This window comes from Chenopodium quinoa, unplaced genomic scaffold, assembly GCF_001683475.1.
Source record: "Chenopodium quinoa cultivar QQ74 unplaced genomic scaffold, ASM168347v1, whole genome shotgun sequence".
NCBI lineage: Eukaryota > Viridiplantae > Streptophyta > Magnoliopsida > Caryophyllales > Amaranthaceae > Chenopodium > Chenopodium quinoa.
The window spans coordinates 3,482,114-3,498,922 of NW_018742204.1; the positions used below are offsets into that span (position 1 = coordinate 3,482,114).

Here is a 16,809-nt window from a genome sequence, read left to right on the forward strand (position 1 = left end):
CATGCGATTTTTCTACGACGGATTGGAGCCCATGTCAAGAGCCAATTTGGATGCAGGGGCGGGTGGTCAATTAATCAAAATCTCTCAAAATCAAGTTGAAGCCACAATATAAGAGGTAGCAAAGATTTACTCTTGGGGGGCCGAAGAAGAAATGCTCCAAAGAAAGGTGGTATTTACGAATTGGAGAAAGTTGATCAATTACAACATCAAATTGATCAACTAACAAAAGGGCTTTCCAAGTTGAACACGAGTGTGAATGCAAGTTCAAGCGGTGAAGCAAGCTCCTCCCAAGTTAACTCTTTCTCTTGTCAAAATTGTGGAGGAACGAACCATGATACATCTTATAGTGGAGGTTTAAGCCCCAAGCATGTAGCGACATACAACACAAGGCAAGAGGGATTTAGAGGAAGCGGAGGTGGGGTAGCTTGGAGACAACCACCACCCGGGTTTGTACCTCAACCTCAACAATGGAACCAACAAGCTCAACCTTCCTACAACTCCAACCCTCAATATCAAAATCCACCTCCATCTCAACCCCAAAACCCAAGAGGAAGCTATCCAAGGAACAACCAATACAACAATCAAACCCAAGCACCTCAAAGAAATCATCAAGAACAAGCACCTCAAGCGGAGCTAACACAAACTCAATTCCTCCAAGCCATGCATGCGCAAATGCAATCTTTTGGGAAACAAATGCAAGAGATAAGAGCTCACAACAAGATGGTTTATTCACAACTAGCTCAATTGGCTGAGAGAACTCCTTTCAATTCACCATCTACTCTACCCGGACAACCACAACCTAACCCATCTCACAACTCAAAACCCGATACATGCAAAGCGATCATATTGAGGTCGGGAACTTCCTATGAAGGGCCAAATGAAGGGGATAGTGAGGAAAAGAAGGGAGGAGAGGAGAGTGTGAATGAAAACAAGGGAGGTGAGGAAGAAAAGGTTGATGAGATAGAAGGAGGTTCGGAGAAGAAGAAGCTTGACAATGAGAAGACAACTTCAATTCCTAGTGAGGCTAGGAATCTTGATGGACCGGTTCCTTTTCTCGGTCGACTTGCGGAGAGGAAATTGAATGACAAGTTTGCAAAATTCCTTAGTGTCATGAATAATTTTCACATTAACCTCCCTTTCCTTGAAGTTGTGACACAAATGCCATCTTACTCCAAGTTCCTCAAAGATATTCTCACCAACAAGAGGAAGCTCACTGATGAGCTTATCACCCTTCCACATCAAGTGAGTGCTCTTGTCCAACATAAGATGCCCAAGAAGGAAAAAGACCCGGGAAGTTTCACTTTGCCAGTGAAAATTGGGAACATGAAAGCTAGGGGCGCCTTAGCTGATCTTGGAACAAGTGTTACTTTAATCCCTCTATCCATTGCTGAAAAACTCAATATAGAGATGATCCCTACAAGGAAGACAATTCAATTGGTTAATCGGTCGGTGAAATTACCTTGTGGAGAGCTTGAGTATGTTCCAATTCAAGTGGGACACATATACGTGCCTTGTAACTTTGTAGTGATGGATATGGATTAACACTCCTTTGATTTTGGGACGTGAAGCTCTTAAAACTTTAGGGGCGGTCATCAATTACAAGAACAACACCATCACATGTGAGGTGGCTGATGAGAAGATTGTCTTTGAGTTTTCTAAGTTGCTCAGGACCCCCATGGTTGAAAAATGTTATAGAGTTGATGTTTTGAATGAGGAGCCAGTTCTCTTGGGGAGGGTCGTAATGAGGCCTCAAGATCCAATGATAGAAGCTCTTACATGCAAAGAAGAGTTCCACTCTCAAGAGGCTAAAGAGTTTGTCATGGAAATGGAGGAATCCTCAAAGGAGGAGGTTGAACAACAAGTTGAGATCGAGCTTGAGTCCAAGGAGGAGAAATTGGAGGAGAGTTCTAAGCCTCCTCCCAATGTAGAAGTCAAGCCCCTTCCCCCTTCTTTGAAATATGCTTTTCTTGATAAAGAGGGAAAATACCCTATTATTGTCAATGCTACCCTAGATGGTCTTAATTTGGAAAAACTTCTTGATGTTTTGAGAAAATATAAGGATGTGATAGGGTATAGCATTGATGATATCAAAGGTATTAGCCCTTCTTTATGCATGCATCGTATTCATCTTGAAGATGATCATTCCACCTCCATTGAACCTCAAAGAAGGTTGAACCCTAACCTTCAAGAGGTTGTGAAGAAAGAAATTTTGAAACTACGTGAGGCGGGTATCATCTATGCTATCTTCAATAGAAAATGGGTTAGCCCGGTTCATGTAGTTCCCAAAAAGGGTGGGATGACCATAATCAAAGGTGAAGGAGGAGAGGAAATCTCCACCCGGACGGTGACCAGGTGGAGAATGTGTATAGATTATAGGAGGTTGAACAAAAACACCAAGAAATATCATTTTCCTCTCCCATTCATGGACCAAATGCTTGAGAGGCTCTCTCAACATGCTTTCTTTTGTTTCTTGGATGGGTATTCCGGATTCTTCCAAATCCCTATCCATCCAAGAGATCAAGAGAAAACTACTTTCACATGTCCATATGGGACATTTGCATATCAAAGAATGCCATTCAGTTTATGAAATGCTCCTTCTACCTTTCAAAGATGCATGACCTCCATTTTCTCCGAGATGCTTGAAAAAGAAATTGAAGTATTCATGGATGATTTTAGTGTTGGTGGCTCGTCTTTTGACACTTGTCTTTTTAACCTTGAAATTTTTTTGAAAAGGTGTTAAGAGACGAGTTTGGTTTTGAATTAGGAAAAATGCCACTTCATGGTCGAGGAGGGCATTGACCTCGGCCATAAAGTTTCAAAAAATGGCAATAAGATTGATCCGGCCAAAGTTTCGGTGATTAAGAAATTTCCCCCTCCTCCTTCTATCACGAGAGTACGATCTTTTCTTGGGCATGCCGGTTTCTACCGGAGATTTATCAAATACTTTTCATCAATCGCCAAACCTTTGACCGAATTACTCAAAAAGGATGTTGCTTTTTAACTTCAACGAGGCTTGCCTTGAGGCATTTCATAAGCTCAAGGAAACTCTCATTTCCTCTCCCGTTATGCAAGCTCCGGATTGGAGCTTTCCTTTTAAGCTAATGTGCGATGCAAGTGATTTTGGAGTGGGTGTCGTGCTTGGACAAAAGAAAGAAGGAAAATCATGTGTCATCTACTATGCAAGTAGGACTCTTTATGAAGCTCAAAAGAACTATACAACAATAGAGAAGGAAATGCTAGCGGTTGATTTTGCCTTTGATAAGTTTAGGTCCTATCTTATTTGCTCTAAGGTGATTGTGTACACGGATCATATTGTGGTGCGATATCTCATGACTAAGAAGGAAGCAAAGCCTCGCCTAATCCGTTGGGTTCTCTCTCTTCAAGATTTTCATATGGAAATGAGGGACAAAAAGGGAGTCGAGAACTACATTGCGGATCATTTGTCTAGGCTACCTTTTGAGAACAAAGATGATGTACCAATCAATGATGAGATAGGATTTGAAGCTCTCATTACTATGGCTTCAACATGTAGCCCTTGGTATGCGGACATTGCCAATTATCATGCTTGTGCAGTCATTCCCCCGGCCCGGAGTTTTCTTCTCAAGAAAAGAAGAGGTTATTCAAGGAAGTGAGGAGGTATTTTTGGAACGACCCATACTTGTTCAAACAATGCGGAGATGGCCTTTTTCAAAAACGTGTTCCGGATTATGAAATCGAAGGAGTTCTTGAGCATTGCCATTCACTACCATGTGGAGGACATGGGGGTGTTGATAAGACGGTGGCAAAAATCTCTCAATCTCTATTGTGGTGGCCAACGATGCATAAGGATGCCCACAAGTTTGTTTCACAATGTGATAGGTGTCAAAGGAGTGGTGGCATAACCAAAAGAGATGAAATGCCTCAACAAAATGTCTTGGAAGTTGATCCCTTTGATGTATGGGGAGTGGACTTTATGGGGCCTTTCGTTTCTTCTTGTGGAAATCTATATATATTGGTAGCGGTTGATTATGTGACGAAATGGATTGAAGCCATACCCTCACCTGCCAACGATCACAAGGTTGTGCTTAAGCTTCTAAAGAAGATAATTTTTCCTAGGTTTGGGGTTCCAAGGGTGCTAATTAGTGATGGAGGCTCCCATTTTGCCAAAAAGCAATTTGAAGCTCTTCTCAAGAGGTATGGCGCTCATCACAAGGTTAGATTACCTTACCACCCTCAAACTCAAGGACAAGTAGAGGTCTCGAATCGTGAAATCAAAAATCTTCTTGAAAGGATAGTGAACAAATCAAGGAAAGATTGGTCTCTCAAACTTGATGACACACTATGGGATCTTAGGACGGCGTACAAGACTCCAATCGGCACGACTCCCTATAGGTTGGTCTATGGAAAGCCTTGTCACTTGCCGGTTGAGTTAGAATACAAGGCTTGGTGGGCCATCAAAGAACTCGATATGGATTTATCGTTGGCCGGTGAGAAGAGATTGCTTAAGCTTAATGAACTTGAAGAGCTTAGAGATGATGCTTATGAGAGCTAAAGGTTATATAAGGAGAAGACCAAAAAGTTGCATGACCTACATATTATTGAAACAAGAGCTTTAAGGTTGGAGACAAGATTTTGCTTTTCTACTCAAGGCTTCATTTGTTTCAAGGTAAACTCACGTCAAAGTGGTCGGGTCCTTTTGTCATATCAAAGACTAATCCTTATGGCTCCTTTGAGTTAGATGCAGATGGTAACAAGTTCATGGTTAATGGTCATCGTTTAAAGCATTAATTTTGCAAAGAAGAAGTTGGTGTCATCGAATGTATAATGCTTGATCCTTTGGATCCCAAGCCTCCCGCTTGAAGAATTTTCCTCATGGTCAACCTAGTGACCTCATAAAGAAGCGCTTCTCGGGAGGCAACCCGAGCTTCTAACTCTTTTCTATTTTTTTTTATATATTCCGATTTCACTTTTCTTTTTTGAATTTGAATTTTATTGTTCCCCTTTTGGTTGATAGGTGTTTGGATGATGAAGGAGTAAAGGTTTTTCTATGTCGAAGATGAGAGAAGAAAGAAATTCAAGATTTGCTCTGCGCGACCCTGTGCGCGACTACTGTGCGGCGCGCAGTGAAAAGTGTGCGGGCGCGCAGCCTTGTCAGAACCCGCACACTTTTGTTCAAAATTTAAGCTCGAGACAGAAGGTTTGTGCGACCTTGTGCGAGACCTCTGTGCGAGCGCGTAGGGAAGGGTGTGCGTGCGCGCAACCCTGTCAGAACCCGCACACTTTTGTTCAAAATTTGAGATTTGAGGCAGTGAGTCTGCGCAACCCTTGTGCGGGCGCGCAAATACCTGTGCGGGCACGCATATACCTATACGGGCGCGCAGATCGAGTGTGCGGGCGCGTAGAGCTGGGAAAATCGGGTTTTAAGTTCTTCTTCCCCATTTCACCCTCATATTTTCACAAGCCCTATTTCATGCTCTCTTCTCTCTCCTCACAAACTCAAACCCTAACCCTTCAATTTCACCCATTTCTCACAAATTCCATTGATTTTCCTTCAAATCCATCAAAATTTTTCACTCTACACACAAATTTACCCACTTTGTCTCTCCAAAATACCCAAAAATCCTCCATTTTTATGGTGTGCAAGCTTAGTTGAAGGTGTTATTCTTGGGGGTTCTTAGTGGTGTTCAAGCTTCTACTAAGTGTTATAACTCTAAATTTTGCTACTTTATTGCTTATTTTCACTTGTTTATGCAAAATTTTTAGTTATTAAGCACGGTTTAGCTTGAGTGAGTTTCATGTGATTTTGATTTTCTTTGCTAAGGATTTATTGGTTTTTAGTGTGATATTTAGTGATTTTGGAACATTGTTGTTAACATTATTGATTAGGAAGTTATTTTCATGGAATTGAGTTGAGCAATTTTGTGTTAGTATTGATGATAATGCAACTATTTTCATGAAAATTGCTTATTATCATAATGTATTGTGATTGAGTGCTTTGTTGTTGATTCTAGTTGTTTTTTTAGCTATATTTGTGTGGTTAGTTGTTGGTACTAACCTTTTTGCAGATTGTTAAGGATCGGGTTGTTGTTGTTGTGTTTCAATTATTGGTTGAGTTAGTTCGAAGTGAGTTCTCTTTTGGTTTGGTTGTTTGTATTGCTTGAGGCCACAATGAACAAAAAGAAGAGTATAAAGGAGCCCCGGTTAAGGGTTGAGGAACCTAGTACTCAAACTCAAGCTCAAGGACCAAATGTTCCCCCTCGATTGAAATTCTTGAACAAGGTCCATGCTACCTTCTTCAATGACCTTCAAGGACGAAAGCTAAATCCCACGAGACACTATGATCAACGCTCCATGAGAGCTTTGGGGATTGATGATGAAATAAGGTCACTCCTTGACAACTTAGGGATGAATGAGTTCATCAACATCGAACATATAAAGAGCCCACCTTCAAATTATTGGCCTCATTTGAAAAAGAGCCTTATGGGAACAACGATTTCCAAATTTCCTTCCAACTTTTCAACAACCAACACACTATGACTCTTAGTGATCTCAATACATTGTTCGATTTGAACCCCGAGGCGGACCTTCTTGCCCCTTCTTTGAGCCTATTCCCCGAGTACGATGCATTTCGATGGTGGCAAACGATTACCGATTTTGAAGAGTTCAACACTAGGTATTCGGTGGCCAACCAAATTATCCACCCTGTTCTCTGTATCCTTCAACGCATTCTGGGGTATGCGGTGTTTAGCAAGCAAGATTTGAGTAAGCTCTCGAATGAAGAACTCTTTACTTTGTGGGTTGCTACTAGGGAGGAGTTAAGAAGGCGGCTCAACATGGGGTACTGGTTCATCCTGTGCTACGAGGCAATCAAGTCAGGTCACAAGACGGGAGAAATTGCCCTTGGTGGGATGATCGCAAGGATTGCTAAGAAGCTTAACTATGAATGCTTCTTCCCCGCATGCACTCAAGTTGGGGCCGACAAGGATTTATTCATTGACATACAATATATGAGAAGGTAGGGGTTCCTCCAAGGAACGTCATATACCAACAATATTCATGCTTGGATTGTTGAGCGCGAGCACCATTGTATCTTGCCTTACCCCAGCCATACATCCTTGAAGCGGAATGCTAGGAATGTATGGAAAATTCCGCGAGACAATGGTGTGTTACCCACTGCTTTGGGTGGCGCAAGGAATATGGTAGTCGAACAGCAACAACAACATCAGCAACAACAACAGCAACAACAACATCAGCAACAACAACAGCAACAACAACATCAGCAACAACAACAACAACAACAGCATCATCATAAACAACAACAACATCAAGGCATGAGTAGCCTTCAATTACCCCTATTGGCCGCCTGTAGGCGTCGTTTGAAGTGCGCCTACGTTAAAGCATGTGTGAATATGCTTGGCACTCTTAGGAACTAGGAATTGACATATACGATTAGGGACAAGGAAAGTAGGGAGCCGCCAACAAGTTTTTAAGGAACTTGTAAACCGTTCACGGATCATTTAAGGCAACCACGAATAAGGGACAACGAAGGCAACAACGATTTACCCGTGAAGGTTACACCCCATTCATAATCCATGAGATTACTAACTCCATATGGTTCGGAACCACGAAAGGAGGATCGGGGATGATGGTACGAAGTGAGTCATGGAGTCACATTCGCCCGTATTAGCCTCTACTCGATTCTTATAGTGAAAAGTGATTCCTACGATCTCAAAGGCATACAAACAACATATTCAATTTTCTCCAAACTAATATTATTCTAAATTGGTTTAATATTAATGCAACACATAATTCTAAAATATCGTGATCACTTAAACTAACAACAAGATTAAAAAGGAACCTAAGTCGGTTGTCCAAATTATCTTATTAGGCGTGATTTTCAATTACGTATTCCCTTTAACATGAAATATGGTGATCAAAAATAAATAATAGAATTTTGAAGCAATTTAACAATAATTCCAACAATATAAAATCGTTAGAAAAATAATAGAAATAAAAGGAACATAACTCTTACTTTGATTCTGTTTGCTTGCAACTTTCACGCCTTGGCTTAAGGACAGAACCACGAGTAAAGTATGGACTCCTTGGAGTACTTGAAGAAGGAATTTTGAAAGAAGAAGGGTAGGTAGTGTTTAGGCTAAAGCATAGAAGAGAGAAAAAACTAGAGAATTAATTGATGCCCCGTACATCAGAAATGAGGGGGTATTTATAGAAAAAATGTGCTGATGGAACACACGGAACCCTAAAATGATGAAAACCCTAAAAAAGTATCCCGCGACATGGAAAATTGTACCGTGACACGGGAAATCCCACCGTCAGACGGGAAACATTCCCGTGGCACGATGCACATTTTGTGTGACGCGGGAAATATTTAGTGAACGGGGGAGAAAACGCGTTAAGGGTTTACGCGGAAAGGACACGGAAATTCCCGTGTTACAGCAGGTTTCCCGTGTCACGGGGAATCCCACCGTTAGACGGGAAGGTTTCCCGTGACACGGTGGACTGTTGCCGTGACGCGGGAATTTTCAGTCCGCTTTTCCGTCTAAATTCATTTTTAACCTTAATTTCGTTCAGCATTTTAAGTGTCGATTGATAATTTCGGGCCTTATTCTAACTTATTGTTATTTGGGCTAAAATACGAAAATAAGTAAATAAAATAAATAAAAGGTTTGGGCCAAAAATAAATAATAAAACAATAAAATAAAAAAAAAGGTTTGGGCTAAAATTAAATAATAGGTTTGGGCTGAAATTAAAACTATGCTTTTACCAAACATCAAGACTAATCCATGGACTATTCAAAAATACGATTTTTTAAGCACTCTCGGGATTAAATACTAAACCCGACCAATAGTGGCGGTGAAAGGTTGTTCATCATCGGGTTTGGTTTTTGGGAGACATTTTTAGGTATCTACACCGCCCCAACAAGGCCCGGTCCCTCAGTGGCAGGGATCGCAACCTACTTGGCCCTATTGGCAAGGCCCTCCTCCCAAGGCATTTCCCGGGTAGACTACCCGACAGAAACCGGGTACGATTATCGTGCCCCGGGGGGGAGTGATTTTAAGGGTGACCCCAACTATCCATATGTCAACCCTACCCACCCTTCCCCTCTTCATCTTCCCGCCCCTTTCGACCCGTTACCTCAATGGCAACAAGACCTCTTTCGAGGTCACTATAGTTGGCCCCCGGGTTTCACCGGTGGTTGGGACCCACACGGCATCCCTCCGGAGGGGTTCTCTTATGACCCCGAGGATGATGGGGAAGATGAAAAAGCCGGCCCTAGTGGCCACTAGCCCCCCTTGTTCTTTATTTCTCCTCTTTGCCCCCTCCCAATGTTTTAATTTGGCGCACCGCGGACAGTGCATTGTTTTAGTGTGGGGGGTGTAAGAAGAAAAGGGATGTTTTTTTTGGTAGTGTGGGGGAAGGCTTAGCATCATGCTAGTGTGGGGGGACTTCTTTGTAGGTGGTAGAGCTTGCATGGTTCGGTTGGCTTTATCATGTTTTGATGTTGATTGATCTTCTTGATTGTGATGATGATGTCTCTAGGTGATTTTGATGAGCTTTTGCTAATGAATTTTCAAGTGTTTGTGTAGGTGATGGCGCTCATAAGAAGGAAAATCCAAACTCCCGATAATCCAAATTTCCCTTAATCCAAATTTTTTTTAGATAGTTTTATGTTATTTCTATTTCTTCCTTTTGTTTAAAGTTTTAGTTTCCTTATTTGATTTTTAACTTTTTTATTTATTTTTGTTTTATCTTAGTCATTTCTTTTGTTTTGGCTCGCTTTTCAAGCTTGGAAATGGAGATGAAGGAAGTTAAGGGGCAACTCGAGCTCCCTCGGTGAGATTGTATAATTTATCTTGTCTTCATTTCAAGCGGCATTTGGTGAGACCTTTCCTCTCTTTTATTTTATTTTTCTTTGGGTGTTTAGCTTAGGTTTAGCTTAGGAAGAGGTTGAATGGTTCGAGGATGTTTGCTTTTAGTTCTATGGAACCTGGGATCGTTGATGTTGTTATCGAACGATCACTTATATGACAATTGGGATTTAATTGGATTATATGCCTCGTGTGTGAACCTTTTTTATTTCTTCCTCTTTCTTTTGTTTTGTTTTCCCCTTTTTGTGTTACAAGCATAACTATGACAATTTGAAATGATTTTTGATTTGTAATTTGCTCACTCTTTTGGATTGGTTTGCCTCTCTTGACGATGTGTCTTTAAATGCTTATGTTCCTAGTTGATGAGGGTTTAAACGGTTTGAGAATACTTAGGGTTGAATTAGGCACATTGTAAGCTAAGGTAGCCCGGTTTAGAAATTTTGAGGACGTTTGAACCCCTAGTTCACGAGAAAGTGGTAAGATGGTGTTTCTCTCTATGGTGAATAGGATTCCCTTGGTTGGTATTTGCTTATTTCTTATCCCGTGTGAGCGTCATTTGTTCTAGCCTTCATCATTCTTGTGAGTGGCATTTAGGATCCTTAACTATGCATATCTTAATCTTTGTGTTGGCGTCTAGCTCCCAAGATCGTGACTATATAACTCTAGAGGAGGAAGAGGGCATTTCTTCTCATTTTTCTTTGTTTTCTTTGTGTTTTGTTACAAATTTGGTTTTCATTTTTGCATTCACCCACTTGCTAACCAATTTGAGCCTTATTTCCCCTTTCTTGGCTTAGCCATATTACAAACCTATCGGCCTATGTTCTACCAACCCTTGTAGTTAGTGAAGCATTGGCTTGTGAGGTTCGAGTCTGATAATGTTGAAATTGAGCAAGAAAGTTGTGTAATTTGGTTCAAGTAAGGTTTTGAAAGATTATTCATGAAAAGAGTATGCAAAAAGGTTTGGCAAGAAATTTGAAACTCATGAAAACCAAGCAAAAAAAAAGTGATGGAAATGAAAAGGAATGAAGTAATGTTGTGTGGTTTGTTTTGAAAGGTTGTAATTTTGAGACTAGGTTCAATTCTTAGGATGTTCTTGAGAGATGACCACTCTTATGCTTCACTTAGGAATTGCCACCAAAATTTTCAAATTGTTTCCCAACCTTAACCCCTAGCCATGACATTATTACAACCCTAGTTAAGACCCTTGGATTTTAAAGGGGCGTGGTCAAAGAACGGTGGAGGGAGATAGATTTCAACCCTATTGAGAGAGTATGCATAGTTGAGATGTCGGGATGACCTTATGATTCCACATAAAAATTTCTTTTTTCGGTTCCCTCGAGAAATCATGAGGAGCTAGCTAAAGGATGAATTGAAGCTAGTGGAGAGAACGCGGACCGTCTTGGTTGGGGCTAGGGCGGAGAATGAAATCATTAGTTCTCTATGCTTAGCTTAGGTTTGTCTTTTTCAACCTTGAGCATCTTGGAACGTGTTTTCCCTCTTTGAATTGAGAAAGATAAGTATTCTTTGGTGCATTTATTTGCGTGTGAGTCCAAATGGAGCATTTCATTACCTTGAGGCTTGATTGGTTTTGCTAAAACCTTGTCATGTTATGTTTGTTGCGTTTGTCTCTTTGTTCCAGTTTTACTTGCTTGAGGTCAAGCAAGAGACAAGTGTGGGGGATTATGATGAGTGGCATTTATGCCACTCTTTTATTCTTTTTCTCTAAGGATTCTCCTCTAATTTGCACTTGTTTGGCCCTTTTCTAAGCATTTTTACTTAGTTTTGTTTCCTAATTTCCTTTCTCCTTTATCTTCCTTTTTCTTAGTCTTCTTGCCTTCTCTTTATTTTGATTTCCATGCTTGTGTTTTGTAGGTATCATGTGCCGAAAGAAAGAGTATTTCAAGGAGCCAAGCAAACAGTTTTGCGCGGGCTACTATGCGGCTATTGCGCGGGCGTGCATGCTTGGCTGTGCGGGCGCGCAGCCCTGTTAGAACCCGCGCAGCCAAGCTGATGAAACAGAGCCAAACCAGAGAGTTTGTGCGATCTATTGTGCGGCCTCTAAGCGGGCGCGCAGGTTTACTGTGCGGGCGCGCTTTATATCCCCGTACCCTCAAAGTTGCGGCCGCGCAATATGCTGAGAGGGTGCACACTACTACTGCGCGGGCGCGCATATTTCGTATGCGGGCGTGCACCGCTGGGTTTTTAATTTCTTTGCGCCTTGTTGCCAAGTTTCTTTCTTTTGGGGGAGCCACATATATATAGACGGGACTCTTTGTAATGAAAAACACTTAGTTCTAATTCCATAGAATATTAGCCTAATCTAGAGAGAGAAAGTAGATTGTTATTCAAGCATCCCTTATTGTAATCAACTTTGCTCAAGTTTAATCTTCAATCAATCAAGCAAGAATCCAAGCTTTCATCTAAAATTCATCCTTTCTTTAGTAATCTCTTATCCTTTCCTTTAGTTTTATTTATTTGTTTTATTGTTGCTTATTCTTGTTAATCTTATTAGTTCATCTAGTTGTTATTGATTTCATTGATTTTAATCATGTTTTGCTTTGAGTTTCTTGAGTTAATTTCTAGTTTTGATATTATGTTTAATCTCCCTTCTCTAGGCTAAACTTTTAACTAGGGGAAGGGGGTGGAAAATATGAGCTGAAATTGGATGAATGATGATGGTTAGATTGAACTTATGCCATAAATTGATGAAAGACATAATTTTAATAGCTTGAGATTATTGTTGCACTCTATTTGATGTTTTCTAGTTTAAATGCATGAAAGTGATTTGAACTAGATTAAGATCATCTCTATTTTAATGATTGCATGAGAATAAGTTATTAAAGTGGAGTTTTTATGGATTGTGTTTCTTTATTCTCTTGATTTGATTGTAACTAATAGGATGCATGAGAATGATCTTTATTAGTGTAGACCTCTTTCATTGATTTACCTAGACTGTTGCATGAGAATGAATTGTTTGGGTAAAATCTTGTGTTCTTTGGCATGTGATTCATGATAATCATTATTATTCCCCTCTTTCTAATCATATTTGACACCCCCGTATCCCTAGCGTCATTTTCCCTTGATTTTAATCATCTTTTTTCCTTGCTTATTTGTAATTTTAGTGTTCTTACTCAACAAAACCAATAAAAACAATCCCCTTTTTACTCTTGCATCAGTGATTATTGATGTTAAATTAGTGTGCTTCCCTAGTGGTTCGACCTTTTACTTGCCACTAACTAGTTTGGTGTAAGTTTAGGTATTATAAATGATTAATTAGATTAGGGTAGTAGCTTAACGACCTATTAAACCCTCGATCAGGGTAATAACTAAAATTTCTAATATCAACTATGTTTATTATGATGCTTCCTATTTTCCTAATATCGTGTTAGTGTCATGTTAGGGCTAAAGATTTGATCTTTAATGTTTAGTGACATGCTAGGGTTTGTTATTAATCTTGTTAGTATCATGCCTATGATCTTGCTATTAATATTATTATGCTTTAACATTATTATTTTTATGATTGTTATAATTGTTATTATGATGATGATTATTATGTTGCTTGATGATTATTATTGTTATTGCTTGATCACGCCTTTTATGCATGTTTAAAGGGGAATTTGTTCTTGTAATCATGCTTAATAAGATAATTAATAATCTTGTTTAGGGATAATATGATTATAATTCAAGTGATCGCCAATAATAGATTTGTTTGTGCATTAATATTCAACCAACATAGATGAAACAGGTTTAGGGTAAATCTATTGATTGCATGTTAGTAAGAAAGCGCACATGAATACGAGAAGAATAAAGTAGAGGCCTATTATTAGGACAAGTTCAATCTCTTTTAGGTTGGATTTGTACCTTCAACCCCGAATTTCCAGTCATGGTTCCAGACCTATTGGAGTTAACGATCTCCTGGATCGTTAAGGGGTGTAACCTTCACCCTGTGAACGGTTTACATGTTCCTAAAACTTGTTGGCGACTCTTTTACTCTAGCTTCCTTCTCTTTGGACGCCACCATGCTTAAGTGTATGATCACAGTGGGGCTCAAGTGTGGGATTGCTTGAAATATTCCCTACAATTGGAAAAATTCAAAATCACACTAAGGAATAAGGATCACAAATCTGAGTCGCTAAGAACCTTAATCAGAGAAGAATTAAACAACAAAAAAAAATCGATTAACAACAATCAACAAATCGATTTACAACTAGTAAACAATTAAATACACAATTTAACCTAGCCAATCGAAAAAAAAAAAAGAAAAAAAAACTTGAATCACAGAGATCGTAGACAAATTATAGCATATTTAATGACAAGATCGAATCGCATGAAATATCTAATCTACTAAAATCAAGTAACATCACACAAATGCAAATCAAAAATAATCCTATGAAAATAAAATTCAAATAAACCCCAAAAAAAATCAAATCCAAAAATCAGTTCGATATTTCAAAAGAAAAGTATAAATACCAAATTAAACTAAAATTATAAATGAAAACTCACATGTTAGGCTCACCTTTGAAACTATTGATGGATTTGATGGAGATCAAAGTAATTTCCTCAATAGTTTGTTGATTTTATTTTGGGGGGGGGAGAGAAAGGGTGAGATGGAAATTGTGAGATGGAGGAGAGAGAAAAATAGTATACAGTAAAAAGTGGAGTGAATGGATTTTCATAAATCAAGTAACAAATCCATGGTCAATAATAAATATCACGCGGTTAGATGGGCTACATTGAAAGGTTTTCCCCATGTCTTTTTGCTCTCGGATTCTGCTAATTTGGTTCAAAGCCTTGATAATCCACAGTCAGCGGATGTTAGCATTTGGTGGACTATTCGGGACATCCAGCTGCTGGCTTCTACGTTAAGAACATGTGTTGTTTGGAAAGTAGGAAGAGACCAAGTCGGAATGGCCCATGATCTAGCTAATACTTGTCGAATTAGTTTTTATAGTTTTGCTATTTAGGTGTTTTGTGTTTTGCTGTTGTAAAAAAAAAAAAAAAAAAAAAAAAAATTAAAAAATAAAATAAAAATATCACGCGGATATAATCTCATCCTTCAGATTAGAATTTAATGGTCTACAGTTTTTAGTTTTCAGCCTTAGCTTACATCTTAATACTTTTGACAAGGAGGAAGAACAAAAGATTTATGTCAAGCCTCCACAAAGTCCTAAGGATGCGTATGAGAAAGACCCCAAGGATGCATATATGTAAAATTTCTTGTATGTTGGACTTTTGCACTAGAACCTTTGTCTCATAATGGATGGGTGTTCCAAATTTAACTACTCCTGTCATGTTTTGCTCCTTGGTTAAAATTGCAAATCCCAAAATGGAGCTACTAATTACATATTTAGAGTACAAGAATGAGAAGCAAAATTATCTTTGACCTTCTTGCACACATCCATCTGCCCTTCACTCTAAGAATGTCTTCTACGAATCCTGTAATCTGTCTTTTGCCCTTTTCCATCACTGTAATGACTTCTGCAGGTCACAAAAACTTGATGATACATGTATCCCCACAGCTTGGTGTAGCACTAGCCTGTGTGCTCGACTACTCGTACAGTCCACTACCATATGTTGGCGATACCAAATTGATTCCACATGCTTTGTCTTTGTATGAATTTAGGGTAGTATGATAATAATGTAGGAATTAGATCAGCAAACTCTTCTAATAGTCCAAAATTATACTAAAGACCTATCTCTATTAGATTATAAATTGATTTTACATGCTTGATGTTTGTATGAATTTGGGGCAGTATGCCAGTATATCAATCATATAGGAATCATATGTTACAATAAGCTCAATCGAGCTACCATATATGATTTAGAAATAGAATAGAGTGAGCGAAAAAATGAAAATGAGTTATTATTCCAAAATCTGCTTTACGGTGTGTTTGGATTGAAGGAAATGGAGGGAAAGGAAGGGAAGAGAAATGGAGAGATGGAGTATCTTTCATTTGGATAGCAAATGAGGAAGGGAGGGAATTGAAGGGGAGAGAAATGGAATGATTAAATTGTAGGAAATTGATCCCTCCAACAATGGAGAGATTTGGAAGGAAAACTCACCATTCTTCCCTCCCCTTCCTTTCCCTCCCCTCCTCTTCTCCTCCCTCCCCTTCTTTTCCATCCCCTTTCTTTATCCAAACAAACTGTTAGACTTCTTACAAGACTGTGATAATAGGCTTACAGAAATACCTAACTCATTCTTAACATAATTCAGTTACAGATAACATAACAGAATCAAGATTTCATTACATCATAGCAGTAAGCTCTTCTGGCAGTAGGCAGTACATACTTGACAAGAAAAAATCATACAAAAAATCTTTCTCTATTAGATATCGAATTGATTCCACATGCTTGGTCTTTGTGTGAATTTGAGATATTCTATCAATTATATAATTATTTATTTTTTTCCCAAATAAAATAAATAAAGCACAAAATCCATTGACAATTTTGTTAACCATGTATATCTTTGTGTTGCTATTGATTCTGCTTAATATAGTGTCTAATCTAACTCTACACTTGGTACCTCTAGGTAAATAGAATATCATTACTGAATGACTTGCGGATTTCAATAAAAGTATGAACTTCACCTTCGTCGTTCCTTATTTGTGCTGAGCTTTACCTGTCGATTTAAAACCCAATTAAACTTTTTATTTACTATTGCACACAATAACGAGATAGATTAAACTTGGAAAATAATACTCTTTACAAACTTTTTTACAAGTTTAAATTCAATCATCGCCTGATCTCTTCTAAATTCTAAGCTGTTGTGAATCTAGAGTACAGATAGATTTATAAACTTTTTTGTAAATAAATTTGTTAATTCATATTTTTCTTTATTTAAAAAAAAAAAAAAAAAAAAAAAAAAAAAAAAAAAAAAAAAAAACCCTCCTTGTTCATATTGTGATTTATAAAAGAAAAGATAGATTTGAGCAAGAAC

The 16,809-nt window shown here is 38.8% G+C and overlaps 2 protein-coding genes across 2 annotated transcripts; both read left to right on the forward strand.

Annotated features, from left to right (window-relative positions):
• The first annotated feature begins 672 nt into the window (after positions 1-672).
• LOC110739473 lies at positions 673-1,542 on the forward strand. The gene has a single exon (XM_021920216.1). The coding sequence runs from the start codon at positions 673-675 to the stop codon at positions 1,540-1,542; it is 870 nt and encodes a 289-aa protein (XP_021775908.1).
• A 133-nt stretch (positions 1,543-1,675) lies between these two features.
• Positions 1,676-4,531, forward strand: LOC110681585. The gene is made up of 3 exons (XM_021858004.1): positions 1,676-1,924; positions 3,291-3,538; positions 3,859-4,531. The coding sequence occupies exons 1-3, from the start codon at positions 1,676-1,678 to the stop codon at positions 4,529-4,531; spliced, it is 1,170 nt and encodes a 389-aa protein (XP_021713696.1).
• Positions 4,532-16,809: the final 12,278 nt, after the last annotated feature.

Bases quoted from the DNA above. Each gene is read 5' to 3' on its own strand.
- LOC110739473 (XM_021920216.1), top strand. From the start codon at position 673: ATGCAATCTTTTGGGAAACAAATGCAAGAGATAAGAGCTCACAACAAG.
- LOC110681585 (XM_021858004.1), top strand. From the start codon at position 1,676: ATGGTTGAAAAATGTTATAGAGTTGATGTTTTGAATGAGGAGCCAGTT. The intron at 1,925-3,290 runs GTAGAAGTCAAG...ATTTGCTCTAAG, and splicing joins GTTCTAAGCCTCCTCCCAAT to GTGATTGTGTACACGGATCA. The intron at 3,539-3,858 runs GTATGCGGACAT...ACAATGTGATAG, and splicing joins GCTTCAACATGTAGCCCTTG to GTGTCAAAGGAGTGGTGGCA.